This window comes from Nomascus leucogenys, chromosome 21 (assembly GCF_006542625.1).
Source record: "Nomascus leucogenys isolate Asia chromosome 21, Asia_NLE_v1, whole genome shotgun sequence".
Taxonomy (NCBI): Eukaryota; Metazoa; Chordata; class Mammalia; order Primates; family Hylobatidae; genus Nomascus; species Nomascus leucogenys.
In genome coordinates, this window is record NC_044401.1 from 7,645,260 (window position 1) to 7,672,807 (window position 27,548).

The 27,548-nt window shown below is 37.4% G+C and overlaps 1 protein-coding gene across 2 annotated transcripts; it reads left to right on the forward strand.

The window, feature by feature from the left end:
• Window positions 1–119: 119 nt before the first annotated feature.
• NAA50 (N(alpha)-acetyltransferase 50, NatE catalytic subunit) lies at window positions 120–26,780 on the forward strand. Of its 2 annotated transcripts, none has more exons than XM_012501024.2 (5): window positions 120–478; window positions 21,650–21,783; window positions 22,204–22,323; window positions 22,771–22,837; window positions 23,830–26,780. In XM_012501024.2, the coding sequence occupies exons 1-5, from the start codon at window positions 471–473 to the stop codon at window positions 24,005–24,007; spliced, it is 507 nt and encodes a 168-aa protein (XP_012356478.2). In that variant the 5' UTR covers window positions 120–470; the 3' UTR covers window positions 24,008–26,780. The 2 variants fall into 2 exon arrangements, with proteins under 2 accessions (XP_012356478.2, XP_003261871.2); XM_003261823.3 differs by having other exon boundaries at window positions 147–478; window positions 21,647–21,783.
• Window positions 26,781–27,548: the final 768 nt, after the last annotated feature.

A 27,548-nucleotide genomic window follows, 5' to 3' on the forward strand; every position in this document is an offset into this window, starting at 1 on the left:
AGCCAGCCCCACAAGTAGTGTCGTAAGCGGGTGGGAGGGAGGAGCATGACGCCAGAAACCCCAGTCCAGGAGAAAGATGGAAGTTCCGGAGTGGAGGGGCAGGGTGCGCGGAGGCGAGCAGTGCGGCTGCGCGTGAGGCGGCGGACGCGCCGGCGCGCGAGGGGCGGGGTGAAAGGTCACAGCGCGGCAGCGGGTCTGGCTGGCGGCAGCGGCGGGAGGGAGCTAAGAGACCCGATTGCACGTGTGGAGAAGCGGCGGCACAAGCGCGGCGGCGGGAGACACTCCCGCCCCCACCAGACTCAAGCCCTCCGTAGATTCTCGCGGCCTTCCTCGCTTGCCCAGCTCCCTGCCCAGGCTAGGAGGCCGGCTTGCGGGGTTGAGTGGCCCGAGCTGAGGGCGCGGAGACCTAAGGGCGGCGACTACGACGGCGTTGATATCGGTGGTAACGACGGCCTCAGCAGGCGGGGAAGATGAAAGGGTGAGGAAGGGCAGCCGGGCAGGGCCCGGCCGGCGGGGTAGAAGGGCCAGGGCCCATGTAGAGGGGGAGAGCCGCGAAGGCGAGGAGAGATTCAGGGCGAAGACCGGCGGAGGGAGATTTCTCGGCTGCTCAGTTCCCTCGGCTCCCGGAGGGGGCGGAGGCGAGGCTCGGGCTGTTGGCGGGCTGAAGGGCCAGCGGAGGCAAGCCCTGGGGGCTTCAGGGTTTCGGTTCGGAGAACGAGTGTGGGTTGTTGAGTGGAGAGAAGCGGCTGAGTGGGGCAACATGGAAAGGCTATTGTGAGGCGCCCGGGGCCTCCTTCCCGGGAGCAGACCGCTGAGCCACGCCGGCCCGCAGCTCCAGGTGGAGTGGTTTGGTTGTCTTCCATCTCCAGACTCAACTCTGGAACTGCGGTGTTTGACACCTTTCAGTTTAATTCATGCTTGGGAGCTGTGCAGAACCTTCTGGAGGAAGAAGAAATTGGAATAAAGAGCACGGGGATGAGTATTAAGAGCTAGTGACTCAACTAGATTTGGGTTGGGTCACAGCGAGTGGAGGAGGGGGAAGAGAGCGCGATCACTGTAGATTTGGGGTGCCAACATGTTTAAGGAAGTATAGAGTGGATCAGTAGGTGGAGCTATTGCTTCAGTAGTTCACTATTGCCCCTGAGTGCTGAGGCGGTCCTGGGTAGTTTTACCACGCTGCTCCTTTCAGGTGATTGGCAAAGTTAATGTTCGGTCTTCCACCGTTTCCCTCTTACGTAAAATTAGGAATTATTTTGGATCGACTGTTTAAATTTTTATGAAATGTCTCCTTACCATTAAGTTGTATAGTTTTAATGTATTAATTACATAACATTTTTCATAAGCGTTGCCTCAAGCCGTTTTGGAGCTTGTCTTTACCGTCAAAGAAATGAAGCTCATAAACGTTAAAAAGCTCTCTGCGATGCCTTAGTTTGTTGTTGTAAGTCGATTAAGAAATCATAACTATGTTTTTAGTTAACGAAGTCATTCCGACTATTCAGCAGCCCTTTTGAGGTTGAAATAAAAGTCACTTTCAACGTAATCTCATACTGCCCCAAACAAGGACCTAAATATTATCTCTGTGTATCGGTATTTGAGGTTCCTGAAGAGATTCCAAGAAAGTTTAATTTGGTCTTAGGTCTGTAACATGTTTCCTTACTTTAATTTTCCTTTAAATACTGGATATTTATTCTAATGTTGAATTGTATGTTTTCTTTAATAATCTTTAAAATTTAAGAACCATGAACTATTCACAGTACCTGCATTGTTTCACATCAAGTTCTAAAGAGTTCCAGTTAGGTAAATATAATTGACGGGTATAGGAAGTATTTGCTCCACTTGAATCATGATCTGGGAAGTTTGGCTATTTCAGATACAATCCAACATATTTGGAGAATGTTGTTTTTCTGCTATACTGCACTCCTTTTTTTTTGTTGTTGTTGTTCTTTTTTTTTTAACGAGACAGGGTCTGGCTCTGTTGCCCAGGCCGGAGTGCAGTGGCGCTATCTCTCGGCCCACTGCAACCTTTGCCTCCCCAGCTCAAGCAATCCTCCCGCCTCAGCCTTCCAAGTCGTTGGGACCACAGGCGCGCGCCACCACGCCTTGCTAATTTTTTGTATATTTTGTAGAGACGGGGGTCTGACTGTGTTGGCCAGGCTGGTCTCAAACTCCTGAGCTCAAGCGATCCACCCACCTCTGCCTCCCAAAGTGCTGGGATTACAGGTGTGAGCCACTGAGCGCGGCATATACTGCACTTCTTGAGCATGGTTGCTGACTCTTACTCATTTTTGTACTCATTGTCAGGCACTCAATACTTGTTTGTCATGTTCTGTTAAGTAAGCAAAATGAGGCTGAAGAGTTCCCAGTGTTGAAATTGCCATGGATTTGCAAAGGGGGTTGCCAGGAAATTATTCTGTATGTTTAGATCCAAAATCTTCAATCTAGTTCAGTCTCCATAGGGTGTGATGTTCTTTCTGATACATAACTTGGCGATAGAAGTGGAGCTGAACAGTAATAATATTCACAATCTACCTTGAATTAATATATTCATGGAGCAATTATCTCTGTTTAAAATGGATATTTACATGTAACCTGATGAAGGCAGATCCCTAGAAATGAGTAACTGGCCGAATTTAGAGGAAACTTAAAACTATTGAATCTGTACCATTATGCTAGTAACTATGCTTGTGAAGTTCCTATTACTTATGATTGGGAGCTTAGAATTGTGTTCTTTACTGTAAACCTTCAAGATGATTTCACAGGAATAATCCCTTAAACTTAACAAATGAACTAACTCCCAGATGAGATGAAACTTTCTAATTTTTTTTGCTTCTAAGTCTGTATTTAAGACACTCAACAAATGAGTTGTGTGAATCTTAACTTGTGTTTGTTCGGACACCGAACCCACAACAGTATAGGTTTAAAATAAGCACCTTGAGTTCCAAAACTTGTACCACAGTGCACAGTGTGGTCGATTTTATAGTCCTGACTCTTAATTTGGAATGGCCTGTAAAAACGAAACAGTGGTCTTGATTATATAGCTTTTGTATGAAATTTTATTTGCTAAGTGTTCTGTTGTATATTGAGCTAAGTAAACAGTAAATTGAAATATCTAAAATTGGAAACTGCAGAAGTCCCAACACAAACCAGTCAAATATTTAAAATTGCACACTGTTGCCTATGTTGCCTATCATATTGAAACTTAAAACTTACCTGGTTTTTCTTCATATTTTTACCATGAGTATTTTTATTAGTAGTAGCAGTAGGACTTTCCATTGTATTGGCATGTCTTTCCTCCACGGAAGATAAATTTCCGGTTATTAACTACTGAATGTAATTTATATGCCCATGTAGAAGTTTGAGATATACTAGGAAATGTTGCTTCCTTTTGAGGTTGGCTGTTTTTATGAACCAGGGACATTGTAGTTTGAATTTGTGAGTGGTATTTTTATCTGTTCTTCTCTAGGGAAGGCGATTTCGAGCAAGAAGGTATGCCACAGATAACCATGACTGAGGTGGCAATGTAATTAGGCAGTGTAATAGAAAGTATAATAAAACCAAATCATTTAGCCTTTAATTGTAGTAAAGAGGTGCAAATTAGTACTAATAAAAAATGTCTTTAACAAAATGTGAATACGTGACTAAGATGGGACAGTAGGTAGCAGTAATATAAATATGGAACAATGTAGATTACTAATTGGAATAGTAAAGGGAGCCGTTTTACCAAATAAAATAAAATGTAAGATTCTGCAGTCAGAAACAAAACTTTAAAAACTCCGAACAGTGGTTACCTCTGACAGCATATGGACTGGTAAGGGGCAAAAGGAATATTTTTAGCATCTCAGCATAGTGAGACCTCGTCGCTACAAACAATAAAGCAGCCAGGATAATAACCTGAACCTGGGAGGTGGAGGTTGTAGTGAGCTGAGATCGCACCACTGCATTCCTGCCTGGGCGACAGAGCGAGACTCTGTCTCAAAAAAGAAAAAAGTCAGCTAGGCATGGTGGTGCAAGTCTGTAGTTCCAGCTACTTGGGAGGCTGAGGCAGGAGGATCACTTGAGCCCAGAAGTTCAAGGCTGCAGAGAGCCATGATCTTGTCACTGTATATTCGCCTGGGCAACAGAGTGAAACCTGGTCTTAAAAAAAAAACAAAAAACTTTTTTTAAAGGTTTATTGCTATTTTGTTTTTCAGCAAAACCAAAAGCTAGTCAGGCTGACGTAGCATTTGACACCTTTTATAAACCTACAGTTTATGCTTCTTCCTTCTGTGAAACAATTTGTGGTTTGTTGATTGAGATAGTGAATTTTAACAAATACTTTGTAATGTGCCCTTGCTGTGTTGAGATGAATTCATATAAAATATAACCTACTTACACCATAAGTTTTTCTAAAAATTCAATGTACTGTCCTCTCTAATATAAAAGAAAAATAAAAGGGAAGTAATTTATAATAAAATTTATTTCAATATTTAATGATGTGGCACAACTACGCCATAAAGCATAAGATCAAGTGTTTGCATCTATCTGTTAATAGAATCATCGTGTAATTTAGAAAGTATATCTGCTGCCTATACAGTTGTGTGCATTGTTGACTCATGTTGTGTTGCCACTAGTGGTGTGATTTCTTCCTGAAATTGCAGACAACTCTTAGTAAAGCTCTAAACAAAGAATAATCAATACTTTCTGGGTTGGAAAAGATTTTTTAAAGTCACTTAGTAGTCCAAGCACTCATCTTATTGAATCAAGATATTCCCTGTTTGTCATAATTTCAAAGATCCTTACTTCTGTTGTGTGAATACTACTGCACATATGATCAGTAGAGTGGGAACTGTTATTGGGACTCCTAATTTTTTCTTCCAGGTACTACCTATGGCTTTCAGCTGTGTGATATCTGAAGCGATACTCTTTCTCAATTATTCAAATGATTGGCCTTCATCTTTTTTTAAATGCAGCCAGCAGTAACCAATAGAATACCAGTAGAAACATTCTTCCCATCGTGAACGTGAGAGCTATATTTAAGTCTATTCAATGCCTAACTTAATGGCAAAATGTTATAGTTCTGTCTAGTACAGTCGTGACTAGCTGCAGTTGGCGATTGAGCAGTTGAAATGTACCTTGTGGTCTGTGGCACAGTTGCCATTTCCCGGGTAAGATGGCTGCAGTCTGTGTGCTGAGGACCTGGAGCAGGAATGCTGGGCAGCTGATTTGTTTCACTGTTTTCCAATATGTAGTAATGTTCATGTTTTGAAGCCAAATTATGTGTATTTCTTTGATTATCCTTCATTCAAGTATAGTCATCCACATCACTTTCTGAAAACAAGGCTGTATGTGGACAGCTTGTTCAGTTCGGATTCTCAGACACTGAAGAAGGGATTAGAAAAGTAACTGTTAAGTTATGTAAAAGGAGGAGATACAGTGTCTCAGTTTGATAATATCTGTGAAGTTCAAAGTGATAAAGCTTCTGTTACCATCACTAGTCCTTATGGAGTCATTGAAAACTCTCCCATAGTCTAGATGATATTGCCTATGTGGGGAAGCCATTAGTAAACATGGAAACAGAAGCTTTAAAGGGTACTGTTAATCTGTTTTACCAAATTGATTATTGTCCACCTTTTGTCATTGGGTCTCAATTGAAAGTGACCTTTAAAAAAAATGTGCCTTGTATGACAGAACTAAATTTTAAATTTTAAAGTGAAAGCTGATTCTCAGCTGGGCACTGTGGCTCACACTCGTAATCCTGACACTTTGGGAGGCCAAAGCAGGAGGATCACTTGAGCCCAGGAGTTCAAGACCAGCCTGGGCTATAACATAGTGAGACCTCGTCTCTACAAAAAAAATAGTAATCATAATTAGCTGGGTATGGTGGTGTGTGCCTGCAGTCCCAGCTACTTGGGAAGTCAAGGTGGGAAAATCACTTGAGCTTAGGAGACTGCAGCAAGGCATGGTAACGCCACTGCACTCTAGCCGGGGTGACAGAAGGAGACCCTGTCTCAAAAAGAAAAGAAAACTCACAAGTTATTGGTCCATTTTTAAGTATGTTTGAAACAACTTAGATATGTGGATCTACTGCAGATTTTGTGAAATGTAAATACAGATCAAATATTTCTAAGGAAAATGAGTAGCTGAATTGGGCCATGCTGTAAGTGTAGTAAACTGGATTTTAAAGACTTGGAATGAAAAAAATTTTTTAAGGTAAAATAAGTTTTATTTTGACTACATGTTGAAATGATTTCTCCCCCTTGTAAATGTGGATACTAAACTTGAATGAAAAAAAATTTTTAAGGGAAAATAAGTTTTATTTTGACTACATGTTGAAATGATTTCTCCCCCTTGTGAATGTGGATACTTAACTTGAATGAAAACGTTTTTGAGGGAAAATAACTTATTTTGACTACATGTTGAAATGATTCCTTCCCCTTGTAAATGTGAATACTAAACTTTTTTTTTTTCTGTTATATCAGGGAAGTCTTCCCAAGATATTACACATTTTTAAATTTTGTATGTCACTTGTATATCTGTTGGACAGTCCTGTGCTAAACCCATAAAAAGCCAAAGTTGTATAAAACAAGATCTTTTCCCTTAGAATCTACTTCCCGGATGGTAGATATTTCTGAATGTTTCAACTTGTGGGCCAACAGATAGTTTATGGCTGTTTATACCTCTGTGGTGAAGGATTTTGAGGCGATTCTGGTTTTTGGTTTAAGTGTTGCCATTCAGTCACTTGGTCTGCTGTGAAAGGGTAGGGAAGAGATAATTGGAAGTATTCATCTTTCTTGAGCTAGTGCAAGCTATATTCTGTCTCTATCAGAAACTGTTAAGGGAAAACCTTGTTCTCCAATTCCAGAGGCTTCTTACCTCAATCCCCTATAGTGCTGTAGTGAATGCTTGTTCATAAAACTACCTGACACACATCCTTAATAACTTCTTTTGGATAATTTCCTAAGAATGAATTTTTTGGATCAAAAGGTACTGACATTTTTAAAGCTCTGGTGTTTGTTGCCAGTTGACCTCCAAAAAGATAGTAGCAATTTATTCTGTCAGTAATGTATGAAAATGTCCTTCTCTTTCCAAGGGCTAATGAAAGGGAAGGGCACGGGGAAAAACCTCAAGAAAACATATTGTGGCTGACATTTCAGCCATGAATGGTATAAATTTTCTTTGCGATGCGTTCAATACATTTGAATACGTTAAAATGATAGAAATAACTAATAGCTTCCTTACAAGTTGTCTTTGAGTAAATATTCACATTTTGCTTTAACTCTAGTTTTACTTTGCTGATTAGGTGATAAATGACATTTCCTTTTTTAAAGATTTCATGATTAGTGAAGTTTGGACATACACCATTTTTACTGGTCATTTTGTGACTTAAGTTGTTTATAACTTACCCAGTTATTAATTGGGATGATGATTGCCTTAACTTCAAATTATAAAACAAAGATGATGTTCTTTAGAGAGTAGGGGTGAGACATTAGGGCCCAGGTCATTTGAAATAAAAATTTTTAGAGCTGGAAGTTGTTTAAACAAGGATAAGCAAGGAAAATGTTTTGTACTTAGGAGCATTTCAAAGACTTCTCTTTCCAGAAAATTAGGGTATATTTAAAGGTATGTTTGGGTTCCCCTGCTTCTGGTATATATAATTTGTTATTTATTTTAAAGGAAACGTACTGTAATGCAAAAAGCATTGAACTAAAAGCAACCAAGTTTTAGTTTTATGTACCACAAATGATAGCTAGCAGTAGGGTCACTAATAAAGGTGTTTCAACCTCTGGGCCTTGGTTGTCTTTTAAGAGAATGGCTTGAATCTGAATAGGAATGGCCAAAGATTCTAGCTTGTGTGCTAGTTCTATTTTGTAGGTATCTGGGGAAGCAGAATTAACAGAGATTAAAATAGGACATAAAGAATACATAGAAAACTAAATTTCTCTGTTGAATGAACGGTGGGCTCTTCATGGATTGTAGAGGTAGTTTTAATTTCTTATGGAAAGTGATGCTGTTGCTTTTGGATGTGTTGAATTTGAGATTCTTGTAGAGATCGCCAGTAATCAGTCAGAAATATTGGCTTGGATTCAGAGATTTGGAAATAAAAACATTAACATTTAGATGGCAGTGAAAGAAAAGCCATAAGCTGGCAAGGAGCTTTCTTAACTGAATATGTGGATGACAGTGGAAACAATTTTCCACAGAATAATTTGATTCTTTTTAGGTTATAGTCTTGAGCAGATTGTACCCATGTGTGTATTTAGCATTAGTAACCGACCATATAATTGCTGAGATTTTTATACCTCTGCTACTTGCAGGCATACAGTTTGGAGAGCTGATCCACCCCAACTTCACTGTTTTCAAAGAAATAGAGTCAGGGTTTTGCCACGTTGCCCAGGCTGGTCTTGAACTCCTGGACTCAAAGGATCTGCCCACTTTGGCTTCCCAAAATACTGGGATTACAGGCCTAAGCTACCATGCCCAGCCCCACTTTCACTTATAAAATTACTGCCAAACCTCTAGAACAGTAACTGCCAACTAGGGCAACCCCCACCCCCTCTTCCCAATTATTGGTAATGTCTGAAGACACTTTTGGTTGTCCAAGTAATTTAGTAATTCCCTGAAATAATTTGAGATCCTGCCCTAAGTTTTATAGTTTTATAGAAGAGGTAAGAGATATAAGAATAAATGTAGCAGGGCAGAGGTGCCTTGTAAGGACAGAAACAGTAATATAGTTCATATGAGGTAGAAATCTCAGTGGGTGACAGGTTAAGACCTCCTGAGCAGTTAGTGTTGAAACTGTGTGATAAATTCTGAATGGACCTGCTTTCAGGTTGAAGGAATTTATTTTCCAGAGGAATCACTCTTTCAAGGCTCCTGGGCAATATAGTGAAACCATCCTTCTTAAAAAAAAAAACACTTTTTACCGAGACCCACTTTTGTGGAGTCATATCCCCATCTTGTGGCCTTTGAGAATATTGCTTCTAAATGTTTTTACAATTAGGAGCATAATTGGTAATAGGTTGAATGGCTAAAAACATTTGCGTCCATAATACCTGACATCGCTGTGCCAAAATTTAGTGTGCATTAACTCATCACACTGCTTGATTTATAGACCAAGGGTAAAGTTTTCCTACTAGCATAGTCTAAGCCCAGAAGTTATGTACATGAAATTATAATCTTGTGGCACAAATTGATAGCCAATGGGGGTGTATAAAGAGGCAGACAAGTAACTGCATTTTTCACATTTAAGGACTTAATATAAAGTGTCTGTAGGCACTTTGGCAGTAGCTGTTTCTTATTTACATCACGGTCTGTCCCACTTTCAGTTCCTTAATCTAAAAATTCTGGTATGAAAATGCCTTGGGGTTTGATTGTTATGAATCTGAAAAACAAGAAAAAGTAGCACGTCACACCAGTTTGAGCTGAGAGAGTAATTTTGTGTATTTAATAACAACTGTCTTCAATTTTCTACAGGTAGGGCTATAAACTCTAGTGCCAACAGGAACCACGTAAAGTAAATCAGTAAAGGAAGAGAAGCTGCAATTTGAGACTATATGTAAAATCATTTCATTTAAATATTAGCATTGAACTTAATGTAAAAACCAGAAACAAAAAGGAAACATTGTGAATCAGGCCAGGCACGGTGGCTTGCGCCTGTAATCCAGCACTTTCAGAGGCCGAGGTGGGAGGCCAGGAATTCGAGACCAGCAGTTTGAGACCAGTCTGGCCAACATGGCGAAACCCTATCTCTGCTAAAAATGCAAAAATTAGCCGGTCATGGTGGCGGGCACCTGTAGTCTCAGCTACTCGGTAGGTCGAGGCATGAGAATCGCTTGAACCTGGGGGGCAGAGGTTGCAGTAAGCTGAGATCACGCCACTGCACTGTAGCCTGAGCTTCTGAGGGAGACTGTCTCAAAAACCAAACAAACAAAAAACCTGTGGGTCAAATAGATGTGACCACATGGCTGATTTAACTCTTAGGCCGGCAATTTGTGTCTTACATACAGAGTAAAGGTCTTAAACTACTGATAAATTAAGATAGTCTACATTGTTACATTATATTACATTCTTATCAGAAGTAAGCAAACAATTCATGATTCGTTGTGATCTCACGCCTGTAATCCCAGCACTTTGGGAGGCCGAGGCAGGTGGATCACGAGGTCAGGAGATTGAGACCATCCTGGCTAACACGGTGAAACCCCGTCTCTACTAAAAATACAAAAAAAAAAAAAGATCATATAGCATAGTTTTTCCAATGACCCATTCTCTATGCCCATCCTTAGCCCTTGTTTCCCTCACCAGATTTCTCAGATTTAGGAATTTACGCACATGCCGTGGGAAATTTAATTTAAATGGGTGTTAAATTTGGATGATGATTTACATAACAAGCTTAATTACAAAAGTAAAGCTGCCAAGGTGGAATTTGAGAATCTGAATTTTTAACTGGCAAGATAATTCTGGTATATAACCAGGTTTGGGATCCATTCTTTGATTTTGTAGCACTACTCACTCTCCAGGTTTTTTCCTCCCTTCTCTTGAAAATTGTTTCTTGGACATCTTTGTAGGTTCCTGTTCTTTTACCTCTAAAATTCAAGTGTTTCTTATATTCTTTTCTTTGACCTTCTTCTTACTACAGACATCCTTGGTAGTCTGATATAGTCCCATAGTCAAAGGTTATATGCTGTGAATTAGTTATGTTTCAGGAAATAGCTGGCAAAGCAATGTGTTATAAAAGAGAATTCTTTCATTTAAAAAGTCCAAGTGCATTTCCCTTTACCACGTAGTTTTTATTTAACATTAGCATTGCTTCAGTCTCATTGGGTAACATTTAGACTGCATTATATAAATCATTTTTAAAATTGCCCATTCATACCTTAAAAGCGTTTGACACTAGTTTTGATGGAAAAAAGAACTATCAGAACATGTATTAATAGGTGTTTATTCCAAAAGCAAAGATGATAACAGACTGAACGTTGCTGAAATTTGGAAGAGTGATCTGGGACTTAAATGGAAGGCTCACTCATTCAGCTCTCATTCAATTTCTGTTCTATATAAACTGAAGCCTTGTACAGCTGGGGATTGAGAAATTGTAGTGTTTTAAATGTTTGAATGTCTTGCCTCCTTTTACTTGTTCATATAGTAAGAAATAAACGAGGAATAATTTACTTTCTACTTTGAGTTTTAGTATCAAAAATAACATGCCTGGAAAGTACTGCAGTTTGTTGTACCTTATATAATGAGTAATGTTTGTATTTTATTTTACTTTTTGTTAGGGATTCTTTTTCAGCTTTTATCTTAGATCCAGGGGGTACACGTACAGGTTTGTTACGTGGGTATGTTGCATGATGCTGAGGTTTAGTGTACAATTGATCTTGTCACCTGGGTAGTGAGCATGATACCCAGCAGGTAGTTTTTCACCTCCTGCCCCTCCCTCCCTTCTCCCTCTTCTACTAGTCCCCAGTATCTGTTGTTCCCATCTTTGTGTTTGTATGTACCCAGTGTTTAGCTCCCACTTGTAAGTGAGAACATGCAGTATTCAGTGTTCTGTTACTCTAATTTACTTAGGATAATGGCCTCCAGCTGCATCCATATTGCTGCAGAGGATGTGATTTTGTTCTTTTTTATGGTTATGTAGTATTCCATGGTGTATGTGTGGAAATCTTTAAACATTTATGAAATGAAACAGTAGAATGAGCCCCATCAATCAACTACAGTAAGTAGGATCGATTCCCATTTTATTTCATCTTTGTTTGACCTATACTTTTCCCTTTTCCTTTTTTGCTGGGGCACTTCCAAAAGAAACTCTAGATGTCGTATCCTTTTCTATATCTAAATACTTGAATATTTTTTCTTTTTTCTTTTTTTTTTCTTTTGGAGACAGAGTCTTGCTCTGTCACCCAGGCTGGAGTGCAGCGTCGCGATCTCAGCTCACTGAAACCTCCACCTCCCAGGTTGAAGCAATTCTCCTGCCTCAGCCTCCTGAGTAGCCGGGATTACAGGTGTGCACCACCACACCCGGCTAATTTTTGGTACTTTTAGTAGAGATGGGGTTTCGCCATGTTGGCCCGGCTGGTCTCAAACTCCCGAACTCAGGTGATCACCTGCCTCAGCCACCCAAAGTGCTGGGATTACAGGCATGAACCACCATGCCTGGCCTTTAATATGAATCTTTAACAGAGAAGGATTTTTTAAACAATTACAATACCTTATATTATCTTATGATCTGATACCCAGTTTGTACTTATTTTCTGTCTTGTAAATAAATGTCTTTTAAAAATAGATTTTTTTTCACATTAGAATCCAGAAAGTTTCACAAATTGCAATTGGCTGAAATGCCTTATCTCTTATGCTAATAGTTCCTCCACTAATTAAAAAACAATTGAGTAGTTTTAGATTTATAGAAAAATTGCAAAGATGCTATAAAAAATTCCCAGTTTTTTCATGTTACTAACACCTTACATTAGTATGATACCGTGGCAAGAAAATGAAAAGACAAGCTGCAATTGAGATTAGTTGCAAAATCATCTATCTGATAAAGGACTTGTATCCAGAATATATAAAGAACTCTTAAAACTGAATAAGACAAGCAATCCAATGTAAAAATAGTACAAAATTAGTGTAAAAATTCTAGGTTTATTCTCAGGGCTAAACCATGGGCAAGAGATTTAAATAGACTTTTTACCAAAAAAACATAAACAAATGGCTAATAGCCATACAAAAACATACTCAACATCATTAGTCATTAGAGAAATATGTCCAATGAGATATCACATCACACCAGTAGAATGGCTATTAACAGAAAGGCAATAAAAGGTGTAGAGAAACTGGAACCCTAATACATTACTGATGGAAATATAAACGTCACAGCCACAGTTTAGAGGTTAAATGTCTGAAATGGGTTTCACTGGGCTAAAATCAAGGTGTTGGCAGACAGAGTGATTTTAAATAGTGTCCTTCAAAAATTCTTATCTATCTGGAACCTCAGCATGTGAGCTAAGTTAGAAATAGGGTCTTTGCAGGTATAATTGAGTTCATATGAATTAGAGCAAATCCTTAATGTAATGACTAGCGTCCTTATAAGAAGAGGAAAGGAAACAGACACACCACAAAGACCATGTGAAGATGGAGGTAGGCTGTCCCAAACCTGGGGAGACCAAAGCTGGAAGGGGCAAGGAAAGATTCTTTCCTAGAGTTTTGAGAACATGGCCCTGCTGACAGCTTGATTTTGGACTTCTAGCCTCCTGTACTATAAGAGAATAAGTTTGTTGCTTCAAGCCACTGAGTTTGTGGTAATTTTTAAAGATAGCCCTAGGATACTAATACAGTAGGATTGTGTTTCTCCTAGAGACCCTTAAGGAGAATCTGTTTCCTTGGCTCTTCCAGCTTCTATAAGCAACCTGCATTCCTTAGCTCCTGGCTCTTCCTTCATCTTCAAAGCCAGCAATAGAGCATCTTAAAATCTTTTTTGTCTGAATAGTATTCTGTTGTCATATCTCCTCTGTTTATTAAGGACTTATGTGATTATATTAGGCCTGTCTGGATAATCATGATTGATCTTCACATCTCAAGATCTTAATCACATCTGCAAAGTCTGTTCTTCCATGTAAAGTAACATATTCAAGATTCCTGGGATTATGACATGTACATCCTTTGGTTGGGGGTGGGGGTTATTATTGTACCTACCACAGGCAGTTTTTTTAAAAGCTAAAAATATTTGTCATACAACCTAGCAATCCCACTTCTAGTTATCTACCAGAAAAAAAAACTAAGGCATATGTCCACACACAGACTTTTATGCAATATTCATAGCAGCATTATAGTAGCCAAGATGCACATACAGCCCAAATATCCATCAGCTGGTGAATGAATAAACAAAATGTGGTATAAACTATACCAAAATAGAATACTATTCAGCAATAAAAAGATCAAACTGCTGACATGTGTTAAAACACAGGTGAACATCAAAAGCATGCCACATGAAAGAAGCCTAGTGCAAAAGATCACTTTTCTTGTGTGCTTCCATTTATATTAAATGTCTAGTAAAGGCACATTTGTAGAAAGAGAAGTAGATTTAGTGGCTGTCTAGGGATAGGAAAGGGGATTGATTGCAGATGCACCTAAGGAATTTTGAGACTGTAATGAGAATGTTCCAAAACTGAATTGCAATGATAGTTGCACAACTTTATAGTAAAAAAATCACTGAAGTGTGCACTTAAAACGTGGCTTTTATGGTATATAAATTATACCTCAAGAAGGCTGCTTAAGAAAAAAGAAATGAGGGGTATTTAAGAAAGAGGGAGTTCATACACCTAAATGTAAAATGTCTAGAAGAAAACATAAAAATCTTTGTGATCTTGAGTTAGGCATATTTCTTGAATACAACTCAGGAATAAATCCATGAAATAAATTTGTCAAAATGTAAAACTTTCCCAAAAACAGTAAGAAAATGAAAAAAGCCATAGACTGGTAAAAATTCTTTGCAACATACATAACTTACAAATGACAAGTATCCATAATACACCCAAAACTCAAGAAAAACCAGTTTTTAAAAAATTGACAAGAAATCTGAACTGATAATTTATCAAAGATGATACATGAATGGCAAAGAAATACATGAAAAGATGCTCACTTCATTTATTATTTAGGGGGATGCAAATTAAAAACCACAATAAGTTGTCACTACATACCTGTTAGAATAGCATAAGTTTTAAAAGTCAGCAGTGCCAAATGCTGATGAAGATTCAGAACAGCTAGAACTCTTAGACACTTAAGACCCAGCATTCCCACTCCTAGATATTTACTAAGAGAAATAAGAACTTACGTTCATACCAAAACTTATATGTAAATGTTTATAGGAATTTTACTCGTAATCGCCTAAAATTGTAAACAACTGTCCTTCAACAAGAGGATAAATTTACAGTACATCCACATAATGGAATACCATTCAACATTAACAAGGAATGAGCTATTGATATGCACAACACTGTGGTGAGTCTCAGACATTATGCTAAATGAAAGAAACCAAACAAGCAGCTATGTATTTTGGGATTCCATTTATGTGACATTCTTGAAAAGGCAAAACTATGGGGAACAAAAAAGAGATTAGTGGCTGCCTGGGAGTTGAACTTCAAAGGATCATGTGGGAGGTTTGGGGAGTAATTAAATTGTATATTTTGGTAATGGTTACATTGATTATATGTATTTGTAAAAACTCAGAACTATACACCAAAAAGATGAATTTAATTTTATGTAAGCTTTAAAAAGTTTTTTTTTTTTTTTCCGAAAGCCAAGGGATCAATCAAAATTGATCCCCATAAAAGGTAGGAAAATGAAGAACAGTTAATACTTGGTACAAATAGAAAATTGCAAGCTGATGGACTTGAATCAACTAAATCAGTAATTCAATAATTACTTAAATCTTTTTTTGAACAGTCTCGCTCTGTCACTCAGGCTGGAGTGTAGTGCGATCTCGGCTCACTGCAACCTCTGCCCTTGGGTTCAAGCAATTCTCCTGCCTCAGCCTCTCAAGTAGCTGGGACTAAAGGCACTCGCCACCACACCTGGCTAATTTTATGTATTTTTAGTAGAGACAGGGTTTCACCATGTTGGCCAGGCCGGCGTTGAACTCCTGGCTTCAAGTGATCCACCCGAGTCAGCCTTCCATAGTGCTGGGATTACAGGTGTGAGCCACTGTGCCTGGCCCATTAAATCTTAACAGACTAGATACTCCAATTGTCAGATTAAAGTAATAAGGTCCAACTATATGCTGTTTACACACACTTTAAATATAAGGACACAAGGAAAAAGAAAAAGAAAAAAAAGGTAAAAGATAGAACATGAAACTTTGATTTGAAGGAAGCTGTAAAGCCAGGCCTGGTGGCTCATCCCTGTAATCCCAGCACTTTGAGAGGCTGAGGCAGGTGGATTGCTTGAGTTCAGGAGTTCGAGACCAGCCTGAGCAACATGGTGAAATCCTGTCTCTACCAAAAATACAAAAAAAAAAAAAAAAAAAAAAAAAAAAAAAAATAGCTGGAAGTGGTGGCATGCATTTGTGGTCTCAGCTAATTGGAAGGCTGAGGCAGGAGGATCCCCTGAGCCCAGAAGGCGGAGGTGGCAGCAAGCCAAGATTGTGCTATTGCACTCTAGCCTGGGCAACAGAGTTGAGACCCTCATCTCAAAAAAAAAGAAAGAAAGAAAACCGTGTGTATTAATGAACAAAGTAGACTTTAAAACAAGGAGTATTGCCAGCAAAAAGGAGGGATATTTCAAAATGATAAAAGGGTCAAATTATCAACAGTAGTCCTAAATATTTATGCCCTTCCTAACATAATTTGAAAATACCTGAAGCTTTCTATTCTTTGAATGAAACAGCAAAAAGGAAGAAACACTTCCAGACTTTCTTTGAGGCCAACATAACCCTGATAAGAAAACATATCAAGAATATTACAAGTGCTGGGTGCAGTGGCTCATACCTGTAATCCCAGCACTTTGGGAGGCCAAGGTGGGCGAGCCTATAATTTCAAGACCAGCCTGGCCAACATGGTGAAACCCCATCTCTACTAAAAATACAAAAATTAGGAGTGGTGGCACATGCGTGTAATGACAGCTACATAGGAGGCTGAGGCAGGAGGATTGCTTGAACCCAGGAGGCGGAGGTTGCAATAAGCTGAGATTGCACCGCTACACTCCAGCCTGAGCAACGGAGGGAGACTCCGTCTCAAAAAAAAGAAAGGGAAAAAAGTGTGTCAGAGTAAGCCTTTTTGAGATACCATTTGAACAAAGACTTGAAGGAGTTAACATTCTGCAGCCAAGGATGGAGAGGCCATCAATTGACAGGAAAAACTGCAAGCAAAGCAGATTTTGGAACAAAGATTTGAAATTGTTTGCAGTATGTTCAGTTTGAAGTATCTGCTGGAGATGGCTTGGATCTAGGAATGTAGAGTTCAGGAGTGAACTATAGGCTAAAGACAGAAATTTGGAAATTGGCAGCATTAAAGCCACACAACTACAAGATTGAATGAGATCACCAAGAGAATAAGTACAGAGAAGATAACCAAATGCGTCCATATACGAGGCCCTCATAAAATTGGTTCTTTTTCAGCTTCCGCATTTATACACAAGCACACTTGATGTTTTAGCCATATCAAACTGACTAGTTTTCGGACTATATCATTGCTGTTTTGTTCATGTTTTATTAGACTGCATCTCTTGCCCTTCCACAAGATAAGCTAGTCATTCTTCAAAATGTTTCCCATTGTCACCTTCATTCTAGTATTATTTTTGTACTGTATGTACATACAGTTAGTAGCACATTGTATATACCTGTCTTTCCTACCGGATGTAAACACCTTTGCATTCCAGATGCATAACACAGATATTCAAATATTTATTGAAATAGAATTGATTTATGCTTTAAATAGGCAACTCTATTATGGTCATAAGAACTTTAGAAAAATTCAGATTGACAGAATTTTTTAAATCTCCATTAGATTAGTTTTTTAATAGAGACTTTGGACTTTCTTTTAACTTTTTATAGGTTATTCTAACTAAAAGCTTTTTAGTTGTTTACATTCAAGTAATGTTATTTTCTTGACATGTCTACATATCCCTTAGGCTTATGCCTTTTTTTTTAACTACGTGTTCCTTGCTAACTTAGATTTACAAGTTGACATGTCTACATATCCCTTAAGCTTATGCCTTTTTTTTTTTTAACTACGTGTTCCTTGCTAACTTAGATTTACAAGTTGATTATATTACTTTGATATATTTAGAAAATCCACGTCTTAAAATAATTTGGAGCTAAGTGATCAGGATTACAGAAGTATTCCATTTCAGTCAGACATATCATGTTAATGAGAGTTAAACTATATTTGAGGCTCAGTTTTGCTGACAAGGTTACATTAAGTGAACATTTTGAAATTGTTCTAGCATATTTGTTTCTTGAAAAAATCAAATTAATTTCTCAAAAACAGCTTAATTTTTCCAACAGCTACCAAACAATACTTATATCTCAAATTTGTTTAAAGCGTGTATGTACGTATATATACGCACATAGAAAAATATTGGAAGACTATTAACAAACTCATTTCTGGCCATATTATTGTAGGATATTTTCCCATTCTACGTCATTTCTATGGTGTGCTTTAAAAAAAAAAAAAAAAGACATGTATTTTTTTAATTAGTTAGAGAAAGATTAAGCCGCCTGTTCCCTAATGGTTCAATATTGTTTTCTCTATTTAGGCTTTATCTGGCCACCCTAATGGAAACTTTTTTTTAGTAGTTAACTTTTATTAGACTCAATCTAGCACAGTGCACTATAACCACTTTTTCTTCTTGTGTGAAGTCAAGAAATACCTGGTATTATTCTTTGAAAATTGTAAATATGCTTGAAGCCTAGTTACTACCTACAAATGATTCCTAAAGTTTTAAAAACCTCAAGTTCTTTCATTTATACTTTAGAAGCTTGACTTTTTAGGTTCTTAAGTTACTATTATTGTTCATACTTCAACTTCATAATGTAATTTTAAATCACTTTTTAAATACTAAGACTATTTTTTAAATGAGATGCTCTAAATTAATATAAACTGTATGTAAAAAAATTGCTACACCCAACTTGTGGCACTATGGTAAGTTAAACAGGAGACAACGTAGGTAAGATGTGATCCCTGTCAGCTACTGCATTTTTAAAGGATCGTATATTTTGGCCAGGCACGGTGGCTCACGCCTGTAGGCCCAGCACTTTGGGAGGCCAAGGTGGGCGGATCACTTGAGCTGAGGAACTGTAGACCAGCCTGGGCAACGTGGCGAAACCCTGTCTACAAAAAATTCAAAAATTAGCTGGGCATGGTGGCATGTGCCTTTCTCAGCTACTCATCAGGCTGAGGTGGGAAGGAAGATCACTTGAGCCTGAGAAGCGGAGGCTGCCGTGACCTGTGATTATGCCACTGCACTGCAGCCTGGGCAACAGAGCAACCCTGTCTCAAAAAAAGAAAAATAAAGGATTCTATAGTTTACAGGATAACGGTATCCACAGATTTTTTTTTCTTTTTTTTTTTTTTTTTTTTTTTTTTTCGAGACGGAGTCTTGCTCCCTTGCCCAGGCTGGAGTATGGTGGTGCGATCTTGGCTCACTGCAACCTCTGCCTCCTGGGTTCAAGCGATTCTTCTGCCTCAGCCTCCCGGGTAGCTGTGACTACAGGCACGTGCCACCACACTGGGCTAATTTTTGTATTTTTAGTAGAGACAGGGTTTCACCATATTGGCCAGGCTGGTCTCAAACTCTTGACCTTATGATTTGCCCGCCTTGGCCTCCCAATTTTTTTTTTTTATGTGAATGGTAGACAGTGGGGAAAGTGAGCCCAGTAGATTTTAGTCAGAAAAGTGTTATGAAGAGGGGGAGTTCTGTGAATGAGATGTAATCTACTTAAAGAAAACATGAATTTCATACAGGGAATTCATTATAGTTGTCAAATATTTGGGATGAGAAAAGGCTATAAAAAGAGACTATAACAAGAAAATCTGTTATTATTTTTATTTTTTTAACCTTCCCTGTGGTGCTGAGGGGATTTTTAAATATATAAATCTCTTACCCTTTTACTAACATGTTTGTTTATTTAATCTGTGTGGTTGCTAAGAAACTATGTTCAGATTTTAGGAAGACATACAAGACATGAAAAGATCATTGGTTGCAACAAGTAATACAGATTAGTGGTGTATAAAATAATGGAGGCAGGAAGGCTAAAGTTCCAAATGAGCTAAGCCTTTCAAAACTGCTAAGTATGACAGAAAGGATGCTTTATGCTGTCTTTTGTGTTCTTCATACAGACTACTTAAATAGGGGGTAAGAGTCTCCTGTTTTTGCTGCTAACTCCTTAGCAAGTAGAATGTTCTCCAAACTGGGCATTATAGAGTAATACATCTTAGAGAACTTTGTACTATAAGATAAAATATTACATCATATTCCTCTCTATCCAGATAACTTCAGAAATTTCTTTTTTTATCTGTAATTGTTGCTGTTTTTTGTTTTGTTTTTGAGACAGTCTGTCACCCAGGCTGGAATGCAATGGTACACAATCATAGCTTACTGCAGCCTCGACCTCCCAGGCTCAAGCAGTCCTCTCATTTCAGCCTCCTAAGTAGCTGGGACCATAGATGCACGCCACCACACCTGGTTAAGTTTTGTTTTTTAAATTTCTTACAAAGTTTTGCTATATGCTCAGGCTGGTCTTCAACTCCAGGGCTCAAAGGATCCTCTCACCTCGGGCTCCCAAAGTGCTGGCCTTCATGCCCAGCTGTTTTTTTTTTGTTGTTGTTGTTGTTTGCTTTTTAATCTAAATTTTAACATTTCAAAATACAGTTTTTAAAATTACAGTTTCTACTACACATTAAAATCCTTTCAAGCATGTTTCTGTTGTTAACAAAAGCCCATTGTTAAATATAGTTGAAATGTACTTTTTCTCTACAAAACACAATATACTACATCTTTTTGGGCAAATAATACGGATGGAGCAAAAAAATTGTAGAATGCTGTCAGGTTTGCCTTATCACATTTGATCCGCCTTTGACAGCAGTGAAGTTCACTTCAGCTATTAAAAATTGTTTGTTTATAGCTCTGCAGGCAAAACAACTTTGATACTTTGTTGGAAATTGGAACTGAAACTTTTTAGCTTTTATCTTTTCCATGGAACCAATTGTTTTGATTACAAGTGGTTTCTTAGGAATGCTCCTTTTATTAGTCCTTTCTCACGCTGCTAATAAAGACATACCCGAGACTGGGTAATTTATAAAGGAAAGAGGTTTAATTGACTCACAGTTCCGCAGGGATGGGGAGGTCTCAGGAAACCTATAAACGTGGAAGGGGAAGCAAACACATCATTCTTCACATGGTAACAGGAAGGAGAAATGAGAGCGAAGCGAAGGAAAGGCTCCTTATAAAACCATCAGATCTTGTGAGAACTCACTATCGCGAGAACAGCATGAGGGCAACCGCCCCCGTGATTCACCGGGTCCCTCTCACGACATGGGAATTATGGGAACTACAAGATGAAATTTGGATGGGGACGCAGCCAAACCATATCACTCCTGTTGCTTTCTTAATAAATAGTTTTCATACTGGGGTGGTTTTCAAAATGTGGATTCCTTTGTTTCGTTTGCAGCAACTCTGGTTCTGAAAATGGGGTATGTGTGTCCAGGAATGTGAATTTTGCATATCACCTCTGTGACTCTGATGTAGGTAGTTCATATACCACGGTTTTCAATGAATAGAATGTGCATGGTATTGCATACTTCTATTGTTTTCTTAGAATAAATTCCTAGAAGTAAGATACTTGGACAAAGGAACTGTAATTTTACCAAAAATAGGTGTATCTAAATTTTTCTGAACTATAAACTACAAGGAAAATTTTGACACTTGTAGAATGTTATTCTGGCCTTCGTAGTAGTAGTTGTGTACCATATTTGTCCCTAAATGTATGTAATTGTATGAAAGCTATGAGTAGAATTTGTATTGAATGACTGTCAAGATTTGCTAATAAATGATAATTTGCTTATAAATCAACTCTGAAAGAGTTGTATTAATCATGTAAAAAAGACTTGGTACCCCTTTGATATGTTCATATTAACAAATGAGGCTAATTATATTTTATTGAGTACATTTTGATTTGTTCCAGTAGCCGGATCGAGCTGGGAGATGTGACACCACACAATATTAAACAGTTGAAAAGATTGAATCAGGTCATCTTTCCAGTCAGCTACAATGACAAGTTCTACAAGGACGTGCTGGAGGTTGGCGAGCTAGCAAAACTTGGTATAATAGTTTTTTTTTGTCCTCCCTTCTTTTCTTTCTTTTTGTTCTTGAACCCTAGTTTTTTATAGAGCAGAAAGAGTTAACTAATTTAGTTTGCTTATTTTATAAGTGAGGAAATGGGAGTGGTCTAGGTTGTGAGAAAAATCTCAGAGAAATCAGTTGAATAAAATAGTTGAATTTTAAAAAGAAATGCTTAGTGTTCTTATTTAGCGTATACCTGTGTGTTTTCACTTTTTAAGCTATACTCTAGAGGAGGCTTAAACTTCCTAAGATGGCATAAGAGCTTTGAGGTCATCGATATTCATGAAATAGTTGATGAAATTTAATGTTGATAGGAACAATGTAGTCCTTTAAAAGGGAAAAAGATTAAATGTGTTATTCTGTCTGTTCAACGTTATATCTTTATATTTTCCTTGGCAGCCTATTTCAATGATATTGCTGTAGGTGCGGTATGCTGTAGGGTGGATCATTCACAGAATCAGAAGAGACTTTACATCATGACACTAGGATGTCTGGCACCTTACCGAAGGCTAGGAATAGGTAAAAAATTGTGGTTTTTTTACTTCTTCAGAGAAGCATAAACATATTATTTGTTAATGTGGCTGACCTAGTAAGTTAATTTGGGTCTTTTTAAGGAATACTGGGAAAGGGTTACTGAATTATGTAAAATATGGTGAAAAATAACTAATGTTTATTAACATAATTCTGTTGGAAGCCCTACATAGATTTGGTGTTTACGTCCCCTTCTGCTTTTTGTTTTTCTTCTACCTGGAAGTGCTTGTTTAAAAAGGTTAGTCTTCTGCTAACAGTTTTAAACATATGTAGTTATTGTAGAGAGAGAATACGACTTTGGAAAATAAGGATATCTAGTGTATACCTCATAAATTCTATTAGGACTCAATAAGTAGTTCAGATGGCAAGTGGATAGATACATAATTTAAAGGTTGATTTATGAAGTCACGTGTTTGTTATTTGTTTTATTAACAGGAACTAAAATGTTAAATCATGTCTTAAACATCTGTGAAAAAGATGGTACTTTTGACAACATTTATCTGTAAGTAAAATAATATTTAATGTTCTTATCAAAGGGGTTTAATAAATTGACAGGAGAAATCTACTAGAAACTTTAAAATCTGGTCACTTATTGTGCCTTTGGAAACATGTGGAAGTAGTTGTTACAAAGTATTCGAGTAGTTGTTAGTTTTGTTTAGTTGTTTTATTAATAATAGTAGATTAGGAACCTGAGCTAGAACACATTGCTTTATTATATTAGGATGAGAGCTCCAAAGTCATAGGGATGAAATCAGGATTAAAACTCAGGCCTTCAGAATTCAAGACTATTAATACTACTTTTCTCATGCAAAACCTTGTGTGTTTTGTTCAAGGCTATGTTGATAGCCTTGAACATTGTAGTAGATCATTTGTAGTAGAGTTTAATAATCAAAATCAGAGATTATCTAGCTGAGATTATACTTGAATCTCAAGAGGCTGTAGATAAAGAGCTATGACTAAGATCACAGTCATGGATGTTCATAATTTAGTTTGGCCATGTGAGAGATTGAATTATACAGTGTTATTTTGAGAGTAATTGAGAAAGCCTGCATTTTTAATTTTTAAAACATACCATGTTTTTTATCAATCAGAAGGAAGATATATCTTCCAGCTTTGAGACCCTAGTTTTTTATTTTTCATCATTTTTTTCTGTGTGTTAATAGGGCCTTTTAATAATTTATCCTCTTACAGTGAAAAAATTTTGATAGCTGTGGTACTTTCCCTTTGTTGACTACAAGAATAAACACTGTGAGCCTTCTAATCTCAGCCAGCTGTCTTACAAATGTAAAAATTAGATTAAAAGTGTAAAATTGTCATCAAAAGGTTTTAGGTAAGCCTGCCTAACCTTTGTTGATTACTGGTTATTGTAAAGAGAATGTAACAAATGTCTGCAGCATTCTAGCTCCAACCAATTTGGAGCTATCTGTGGAGAATGCTCAAAACTTGATGAAACCTTAATTTTAATTTTTTTTCTGATACTCTCTTATATCTCAGGCATGTCCAGATCAGCAACGAGTCGGCGATTGACTTCTACAGGAAGTTTGGCTTTGAGATTATTGAGACAAAGAAGAACTACTATAAGAGGATAGAGCCCGCAGATGCTCATGTGCTGCAGAAAAACCTCAAAGTTCCTTCTGGTCAGAATGCAGATGTGCAAAAGACAGACAACTGAACAAATTACAAATGAACTTTCTTGCACTTGCTTGTCGCCAAATAAAAGAGAGGCCCATTGATTCCTCCCCCACCCCAACACTTTTCTTTTAAAGCTTTTCTCCCTCCTTGTTCTTGTTTTTCCTTCTTCTTTTCCTTTTCTCTAAGAGTTTTAATACTTTTGAGGACTTTAAAAAAAAATCATGTTTGAATTGTTTTCTCTTATTTTTGTGAGGTAAGGTTTGAAGGAAGGAAAAGGTAGATCTGTTTAATTTTGCAGTTAAAGTTAGATGGTCCTAAAAATTTAATTGTCAAATAATTTCAAATTTAATGTCCTGCTTTCACATTGAAGGGCAGAGCCTACAAAACATTGTATATTTCAGAAGACAAAAAGAAGCAGCAGCAGTATCTTGTTCTCTAATTCATAGACAAGTTGAGTGTGTTCGTGGTACTTTGGGTTTTTAAACACTTTGTGGGATACTAATCCCTAGACATTGCCTTCACTCCACCTTTAGTCCTTCTGAGCACTCTCGGGAGTTGGAACATTGTTATCCTTGTAAGAAATACCAAGCTTATTTTTATTTTTAAGCAATTATATCTTCTCTTCTTGCTGGTGGGTGGGGCAGTTTGGTTTAGTGTTATACTTTGGTCTAAGTATTTGAGTTAAACTGCTTTTTTGCTAATGAGTGGGCTGGTTGTTAGCAGGTTTGTTTTTCCTGCTGTTGATTGTTACTAGTGGCATTAACTTTTAGAATTTGGGCTGGTGAGATTAATTTTTTTTTAATATCCCAGCTAGAGATATGGCCTTTAACTGACCTAAAGAGGTGTGTTGTGATTTGATTTTTTCCCCTGTTCCTTTTTCTTCAGTAAACCCAACAATAGTCTAACCTTAAAAATTGAGTTGATGTCCTTATAGGTCACTACCCCTAAATAAACCTGAAGCAGGTGTTTTCTCTTGGACATATTAAAAAATACCTAAAAGGAAGCTTAGATGGGCTGTGACACAATAAATTGAATTAATGTCATCTAATGCCAGCTGTTAAAAGTGTGGCCACTGAGCATTTGATTTTATAGGAGAAAATAGACAGTATTTTTGAGAATAACATAGCTGTGCTATTGCATATCTGTTGGAGGACATCCCAGATTTGCTTATACTCAGTGCCTATGATATTGAGTTTAAGGATTTGAGGCAGGGGCAATTGTTAAACATACTGCTTCTATTCTTGGAAAAATAGAAGTGTAAAATGTTAATAATACAAACGTCACTGTGACCTCCTCCACTGAGAGGACTGGTTTATGCCAGATCATTTTCCGGCACATAGGGAGTGGCTTTGACAGGTTGATAACTTTGTAAGATGGGAGACATCTGAAATATTCATGTTTTTCACTTGTAGTCCCGTCTCCACTATTTAGAAATGTTCTCAGACCTTAAAATAATGCACAGGGCTTGAGCTTTCTGTCATTTGACTTTAAAAGGAACTTTAATTCATATTTATCCTCTTATGTAAAATTCTGGTATAAAGTCTCATTTCCAAATATGTTAAATGACAAAATTATTTTATAAAATGTTTATGCACACTTTATAACCTTAAGTTTTTATTTGAGAATGTGAAAGTACAAAGTGCAGTAGACTTCAACAATCTTGAGTGCCAAGAATAATACAGAAAAAGAAGACAGTTGATGAATGAGTTTATAGGGTTCTAATCTTAAGATGGTAAAATGTAGAAAGACCTTGCTGGTTTTTTGGGGGTATTCATTTCTTAATTCAAATCTAAGCTTAGAAGAAAAGTTTAGCATTAAGCACCTTTATCTTCATGGATAAGTTTGAGCTTGCTCTTGGCAAGAGAAGTGCTTGAGTTACAGAAGGCATAATTAGTTTGAAGAATGCAGCAGCCTTTTTGTAAACTTCCCAGGTATCAAAATAGACTTTGATATATAAATGGTTTTCTGAGATGACACTGCCTCTATTTCTATAACCATTTCACCTGGACTATCTAATCAGTCCTATGAATGTATCCCTAAATGTGGTTACTGAAAACCGAATAGCTGCCTCATGACAAGTATATGTTATTTAAGGAGGAAAAAATATTAAATTTTGAATTGAGTGTGTAGGCTCCCTATCATTATATATAGTTTCTTTTTCCACGGTAGTCAGTGACTTAACCTGAATTGTAAATGTTTGTAAAGGGTTAATTGTCCTACATCAAACTTAGTTAAATAATTCCATCCACTTACGGAGGAGGAGGAGAATGTGGAAGAGGTAAAAAGCTGGGCACAAGTTCATATGCCTATGAGTCAGTAAAGACTGAAGTAATGTCCTATGTTGAGCTGGTTATTTTGATATATGATAATTATCTTTGAAGTAGAACAATTCTGTTAACTGGAAAATCACAGGATATATCCATCATATTTTTCAGGACAGATAGTTTTTACTGTGGGGCAAATAGGTTAAAATTACACTGTATGGTAGTTGCATTTAGGTTTTAAAGCAAAGAATCTGTAGAGAAATCTATGCAATATATAGTTTGTCCAGATTAGCTTTCATTTGGGGAATGAAGTTCTGAAATATCTCTAAAGCAGTTTACTCATCAATTGAAAAGTCCTCCAAAAAGAGAACTATTGGGAAACCATGGTGTGTGGTGGTGGAAAAGAAAAGCTCCCTCAGTTTTTTGGAGGGAATAACTTAAAAAAATACTTAAATGGCTAAGTTTACTTGGTGCAGTTAAGAATTAAACTTGTCAATTTTAACATTGCTGTTACATCTGAAATAAACTTATGTGATGTTCTGGTAGTGATCTGTGATATCTGTAAATGTCACAACTGTATTGTTGAATTCTGCAGCCAGCAACCATACATACTCATTGTGTAGTGTTTCCCTTACTGCCTTTATTTACTTTCACATTTAAGATCTAATTTTAAAATCATTAAAATAGGCCAGGTGTAATTAAGGCATCCTAATTCAGATCTTCTGTGACTTGCTAGGTACAGTGCCTAATATCTACAATTCAGTTCCAATGAGAGGGGAGAAGTAAGATCCAAGGAACTGTCTTGCTGCTATATTTTTAATGTAATTGTTAGAAATACTTGACACTTTAGGCTGCAATATAATTAGTAATGTTTATTGGCTACAGATAACATATTCAGGTATTTTGTTTTTATTCCTTGTAAGGAAGGAGTATGGTAGTTCAATGAGTTGGGAATTGGCTTTTAAGCTTTTTATCAAACATGAATTTAAGATTTTTTCTTTAACAGAATTCAGTATTTAATATTTTTAGTCAAAATTATTACTAGATTTTTGCTTTTTTCATTTAAGAAACAATGAGTGATCCTTGTCTAGTGTGTCTTAGTTATTACTGTAGTTTAAAACAACAAGTATTATCTTCCACAGTTCTGGATCAGGAATCTAGGAGCTGCTTAACTGGGTGGTTCTGTCTTGAGATCTCAGAAGGTTGCAGTCAAGCTGTTAGCCAGAACTGTACCATCTTGAAGCTTGACAAGGCTAGAGGAGCCATTTTCAAGATATCTTGCTCACGTGGCTCTTGGGCTTCAGTTCCTCACTGTGG

Excerpts from the sequence above, each read along its gene's own strand:
- NAA50 (XM_003261823.3), top strand. Across the intron at positions 21,784-22,203 it reads TGGCGAGCTAGCAAAACTTG|CCTATTTCAATGATATTGCT; the intron begins GTATAATAGTTT and ends TTTCCTTGGCAG. Across the intron at positions 22,324-22,770 it reads TTACCGAAGGCTAGGAATAG|GAACTAAAATGTTAAATCAT; the intron begins GTAAAAAATTGT and ends TTTTATTAACAG.